Source organism: Rhagoletis pomonella, unplaced genomic scaffold (genome assembly GCF_013731165.1).
Source record: "Rhagoletis pomonella isolate Grant_MI unplaced genomic scaffold, Rhpom_1.0 Rhpom_scaffold_08978, whole genome shotgun sequence".
Taxonomy (NCBI): domain Eukaryota; kingdom Metazoa; phylum Arthropoda; class Insecta; order Diptera; family Tephritidae; genus Rhagoletis; species Rhagoletis pomonella.
In genome coordinates, this window is record NW_023467508.1 from 1 (window position 1) to 6558 (window position 6558).

The following is a 6558-nucleotide window of genomic DNA, read 5'->3' on the forward strand; positions in this document are numbered from 1 at the left end:
AATAAAACTTATCAATTACTTTCTGAATGCGAATAAATAAATAAATTTTTTCAATAAAAAGTTATGGAGAAAGAATAACTTTTACTTCCCAAAATAAGAACACAACGATTGTCTTATGATTTCAGCTGAGGCTTCGTTATCACCAAGTACAACATTTTGCGAAGGGTTTTCCCGATTTCGTTCAAATTATTCCAAATTTCCCAACCATATTTGATTAATATTATCACATTCTTCGTTTAAAAAGTTGTGTAAAACACAGCAAGCTCGAATAATCATCGGCGCGTTCCCTATTCGGTTATCTAAGCCTTTTCCAATGCGACGAAAACGGACTTTTAAATGACCGAAAGCATTCTCTACCACTCTTCTGTACTTTGAAATAATTTGAATAATTTTTGTCTCTCTGTCAAGGCCGTAGAAAAGGCGTATGGCTTCATTAAAGTGGTGGAACGAAATGCCGAGTCCCCCAAGATACAGACCGGCATTTGTACACCACATATATTCTTCTTAATGGCCGCCAATACTTCGTCCTCAGTTAACACCTTTTTAAGTAAGGATTAATTATATATTTGGGAGTCATTGCAACGTCCCGGAGCACCAATATTTATATATAAAAAAACGGTCTCTGTGCATATATTCTTCTTATTGGCCGCCAATACTTAGTCCTCAGTTAACACCTTTTTAAGTAGGGATGGATTATATATGTGGGAGTGATTGCAACGTCCCGGTGCACCAATATTTATATATAAAAAACGGTATCTGCGCATATAATATTTTGTTATTAAACAATGAAATAAACGGGAATAAAGAAATATATTTTTTACCTGTAATCCACAAGCGCAAGAAGTACAACAGAATACCATCCCTTATAATTGTAATAGTCAGTTGCATCAGTCGTGTTTGGTTTTATTTCGATGTGACATCCATCTAAAAAACAGGAAAAGAATTTGTAAATTAATGTCTACATTTTTTAATATTAACATGGGAAATCTTCCATTTGCCTACCAATTGCTCCCAGACATTGTGGAAAGCCACGGCGATGAAAACCATTCACACATTCAGCAACTATTTCTTGCGTGGGTGGCAATTTCTTTATATACTGTGTGGACAACGCTTGCCACACTTCTTCGCAGAATTCCATCAATATTGCACACACAGTTGATTTGCCAACACCAAACAATTCATATACTACTCGATACTCTCCAGCTGAACAAAGGGCAAATAAAGCGATTGCTACTCGTTTTGCAATGAAATTGCCGTGCGCCAGCTTGCATCGGCTTTTTTTTTTTAATTGCCGAGAAAGCCACAGAGTGTGTTAAAACTGGCACATGTCATGCGAAAATCTGGTTTGAAAAAGTGGTCATCATTGCAGCTGCAGTTGACCTCCCAAAAAGAAGATTGCCGATTCTGTAAAAAGGAAACATTATTGATTGGAACAAAAACTGAAACTTATTTCAATTTAATTTACCAGCTTCTACAGCGACCTTTGAGTTGCATTTTGTTCCAATGCTGCTAGGATCAGTAGCTGCTGCATCCTTAAATTTGAAGGACTACCAAATTATTTCTCCTTCTTTTTCTCAACAATGCCAAGCTGCAATCAAATTTTGACAGTATTGACTGCTAGTAAAATTCGTCCTAAACTCAAGTTTTCTCCATTTTCCGCGCCGAATTTTTCACAAGTAAAATCAAAACACACAGCTGTCAAATACTAATTGCATAAGCTAAATTGTATGTGTGTGAACACAAAACTCAATGCCCCAAATTAAAGCTTAATTGCCTCACCTAATTGGCCTGTTTGAACATAGTCTTAGCTTCCACTTGCAAGCCGCTATTTGGTATTTCATGTCTCGACAATTCCTGTGATAGATTAAAAAACATCGCAATAACGTGCGCTAATTCTGGTATAAAATAGGCTGGATAAATTGTCTTTTGCTGCTTGGCAGGTGGTCCAAGTTCACTATTCGATTTACGCTTGTGTGGTGGCAGTTCTATTGCGAAATAAAAAGAGAATAATATGAGCAAAATGGAGTATACAAATCTGTTTAAAGTTATTACCATCCACATCCATGCCAGGGCCATGTGTGGCGACAACAGTATCAAATTCGATTAGACGCAGCAGCTTCGTGTATACTTTTGGTACTTCAGAGCTTACAGTTGGGGGATAGGAAGGAGGATTCGAACTGCAAACCAAACGCGTATTTTGCGATTCCTCTGCTGTAATCATGGGCGTAGCCAGGTAGGGGCAGGGGGGGAGGGCCCGGGCCCCCCCCTCCTAACTTTCAAATATTTGCCTAGATATTCAAAAATATTACCACGAAATGCTTGCTTGATAATTTCGGCCCCCCCTAAATTTCAAGGTTTTTCCTATATATATACTGTATAACAAATTATACTCCCAACGCTAACTAAATAATTAGTAAATTGATTTGGAAAGTAGATATGTGGATCATCCGGTTCTGTATCAAGTTATTATCTCTAACTTCAAAGCACTTCCATTTTAAAAGGGTAAAAACCTGGCTGCAGTCGACAATGAGCAAAAATTGATGGAACGGAAACTATAAATAAATTTATAGTTCAATTGTTTATTACTTTGTCTTTAGGTTTGTGTCTTTACTACGCGGTTGGGTGAACAGCCAAGACGTTTACTTCTAAAGTGTGACAAAACAAAATCAAGGAATATATTTAGCATAAATAAATATACCAGCCTAAAAAATCTGCGTACTCAAAATGTTCAATACGCCCTCATACTTATACATACATACATATGTATGTATATCATTTAACGTTTTGTCCGGCTATTTGGTTTATTATACAGGTATGTAGAGCGAATTAAAAAAAATTAATCAGGGTTTAGTTGAGATATTCGTTTATGGCCACTATGTTTTGTACATTTCCCAGTACTGCAAAGCTTTTGACGGCCATTCACCTGGGAGTGGCCAGAAATGATTCGTGTGCTTACGGTTCAAATCGCAGCTAACTACGTCCGGATATTTATATCCATGAATACTCTTGGTAGCGACCGAACGCTAGTTTGGGAGCGAGGTAAAGTGGGAGGGCGTAACACCCCGCGTGCGCTGGGGATTAATCGGGATGGTGCCTCTGCCCGGCTGGTTGAAGTCCTAGGGAAAATAAAGGCTGACATCAGCTCCATCCACGAAATGCGATGGACGGGGCGAGGAAGGTAAGCGTGAGCCTTGCGACGTCTACTACAGTTGCCACGTAAAGGAGTGCAATTCGGTGTTGGATTTGTGGTGGGAGAGAGACCGGCGTTCACTCTAGTGGACGAAAGTCTAGCCACAATCCGCATCAAAGCGAGATTCTTCAACATCTCATTCACATGTGCCAATGCCCCGATGGAAGAGAAGGACGAGGCGTCCAAGGCTCTCTTAGCTTAGAGCGTACATATTAGCGCTGCCCCCGACACGTATAAAAATCGTGCTTGGCCATTAAAATGCCAAGGTGGGCAACGAAGGGATCTTTGGTGCCAGTGTCGAAAAAATCAGCCTCCACATAGAAACGGCGGGCTGAGGATGATCCACTTCGCCGGGACCCGAAGCTTGGCAGTATGTATTACTGGGTTCTAGCATAAAAACATCCATCAAGCTATTTTCATTTTCGTTGTTGGTGTTTCCGACAGGGTAGGAGTGTGATGTATTGTGGAACGATTTTCCGTCGTCCCTTGTCAAATTTGGTTTGGAGACAAACCGGTTTCGGCGTTGTTCCATCTTCAGTGTCATTTTTCGTTCTCTCAAGCTACATGGATGTCTCCACATCGAAAAACGGGAAACCAAATCGAGCATGTTGTGATAGACGGAAGACATGCTTCCATGTTTTAGATGTACATACGTACACTCCGAGGGCCAAACATCGACTCGCACTACTATATTGATGCATCGAATATACGACCTAACCTCGGAGAAGCAAAAAAAGGGCCCCCAACAATGCAGGGAAAGTTCAACGTCGAAAAGCTGCAATCAAAACAGACGGCCAATGGATTCGGCGCTCGACCCTCACACCTGCTGTGAGAGAGCACTCTTCAACAAACCGACTTGCGCGAGCAGTGGAACCACATTTCCCGCTAATTACTGGTACGATCACGAGTGTGAGAAAATGCTTGAAATGCTGTCCGACAGAAAAAACACCCGAAATTTTTAGTAGAGAGTTGAGCGCCTTACGGAAGGTTTCAAGACTCTTGTATGAACAACCATGGCGACCTAGTGACCGATGTCCAGAACGTACTCAGATTATGGAGGGAACACTTTTCGACCCTTTTGAATAGCGGAAGCACTTCGAGGTCCCAGTCGATGACGATGGAGTCGATATCCCAGCGCCTGACTATGAAGAAAAGTGCCAAAGCTGTTTGAACTGACTGCCTGTCAGCTGAGCTATTTAATTACGATGGCAAGGAGGTAATAAGGTGCATGCCCGACGACTGGAATTTAAGTGCGCTCTGCCCAATCCACAAGAAAGGCGACCCCGCCATGCGTACCAACTACCGCGGGATCAGCCTTCTAAGCATAGGTTGCAAGGTCTTATCGAATGTATTGTCTACCATAGACCAGGTATTCACAGTACGCCGAATCTTGGAAAAGACCCGCGAGAAAATGATCCGCACTCACCACCTATTTGTCGACTTTAAAGCCGCTTTCGACAGTACTTAAAGGTATATGCCGCTATGTCTGTCATACGCCTGTGAAAAATGACGTTGAGTAATACCACCAGCTCTGCTCTGTTGCCTTTCGCCACCAGACGGGGTTTCAGACAGGGCGGCTCTCTTTCATGTGGCTTCTTTAATCTGATGTTGGAGAAGATAATAAGATCTTCAGAACTGAACCGCTTAGGAACAATTTACTACAAGAGCGTACAATTGCTGGCTTATGCCGATGACACTGACATCATCGGTAAGAAAAACCGCGAAGTCTGTCCTGACTTTTCCAAGTTGGACAAGGAAGCAAAGCGAATGGGTCTGGTGGTAAACGACGACAAGACGAAGTATATCCTGTCATCAAACAAACAATCAGCACATTTGCGCCTGGCACCCACGGCACTTTTGACAGTTATAATTTCGAGGAAGTAGAGAATTTCGTTTACTTGGGAACCAGCATTAACACCTGTAATAATGTCAGCATGGAAATCCAACGCAGAATCGCTCGTGCCAACAAGTGCTGCTTTGGACTGAGTAGGCAAGTCAGGAGTAAAGTCCTCTCTCGACGTACGAAAACCACACTATAAATCACTCATCATGCCCGTGCTGGTATGTGGCGTATTAAAATATAGCGGCTCAACTGGCTTGATCATGTCGTTCGAATGGACACCGACGCCCCAGCTCTGAAAGTATTCTGGCTTCACTTGGCATTTCTAATAGGCGTCAGTTGGTCAAAATCGCTTTGGCGGTTACAGCGCCAAAAAGGAAGAAGAGGAAGAGAATAGATCTATAACCTTATCAGTCACACAGTGTTATAATCCCGACGAAATCCTTGACGGTGGTACCGGGAGGGGAACGGTACATGACGGTAGGAATTTTAGTTTGGGTTAAAGTCTCACACGGAAGGGGTTAGGCTTTCGATGCTTCCTCCTCGTAAAATAAACATGCTCAGTAAAACGTTAACAATTTAAATCGACGAATAGTTTTATATCAACTTTTGTGAACTTCTGTTTATTTGTTTTTTGTACAACATATTTACCTTTATTGGTTACAATAATTTTAAGCTATAATAAAAAAAATTTTAGTACATAAGTAAGTTATTGGTTTTGAATTTTTTATTTTGTATGGGCCCCCCCCCTAAATTTCGTTCTGGCTACGCCCATGGCTGTAATATCGGTCTCAGTAGTTTTATATTCGACAAAGCCCAAATTAAATGTGTATTTCATTTCATTTGGCGTATTGGGGTTTTCTTTAACTGAACCACCTACAAAAGAGGAAAATTTGAACATTGAGATGTTGATGCAATTTAACATAAATTTTATGTCGCCCGGGTTGCAAAAGCAGATTATCCGGTAACGTTAGGAAGGGTTATGTTTCGGTTAAAGCCGCTGATAAATGCTGGAAAGTAAATGCTGGACATAATTTTCTGGAATTAAATTTTATCGGCGTTGAAGAAAGTTTACATTTCGGGCATAATGGGGCAGTCCAGATACTTTGGCACGTGGCACTTTAGCATTCCGGTGTGCGTAATTATTTTCACACCTGGTACATATTCTTCAATGTTCATATTGTCATCCAAACGTTAATAACTGGGACGGAGCGTTTGTGTGTAAAGTACGTTAAGCTGCAGAGACTGACAAAAGTAGCGTGCCTGTATGAGCTGGTGAATATAATTAACTTGAAGTTGATGCCCCAATGCCTTGGCATCTGATAAACATTCATAAAAAACAGAGACATAACTATTATAAAAGAAAAGCATAAAAGTCAATCAATAATCATTATGTTAAGATACATATTTTCGAGTCATCTATAAAGGTTATTCAAAGACTTACACCCCTATTTTGCAACTGTTTCGTATTCGGATTTTGCCACGAATCGTAGAAATAGTATGCTGAAATCCGAGTCGTATTTTCGAA

At 41.0% G+C, this 6558-nt stretch overlaps 2 protein-coding genes across 3 annotated transcripts; both read right to left on the reverse strand.

Annotated features, from left to right (window-relative positions):
* Positions 1 to 17: 17 nt before the first annotated feature.
* Positions 18 to 1597, reverse strand: LOC118756139 (the record flags this gene model as incomplete). The annotated part of the gene is given in 4 exon segments (XM_036490927.1): positions 18 to 756; positions 822 to 924; positions 1003 to 1404; positions 1466 to 1597. Coding segments are annotated over 3 exon segments (339 nt in total). The 3' UTR covers positions 18 to 656.
* LOC118756138 (mediator of RNA polymerase II transcription subunit 14-like) lies at positions 1539 to 2329 on the reverse strand. 2 transcript variants are annotated; one of them, XM_036490926.1, is made up of 3 exons: positions 2053 to 2329; positions 1780 to 1985; positions 1539 to 1695 (listed from the first exon to the last, which is right to left on the reverse strand). In XM_036490926.1, the coding sequence occupies exons 1-2, from the start codon at positions 2219 to 2221 to the stop codon at positions 1780 to 1782; spliced, it is 375 nt and encodes a 124-aa protein (XP_036346819.1). In that variant the 5' UTR covers positions 2222 to 2329; the 3' UTR covers positions 1539 to 1695. The 2 variants fall into 2 exon arrangements, with proteins under 2 accessions (XP_036346819.1, XP_036346818.1); XM_036490925.1 differs by having other exon boundaries at positions 1539 to 1718.
* Between the last annotated feature and the right edge of the window lie 4229 nt (positions 2330 to 6558).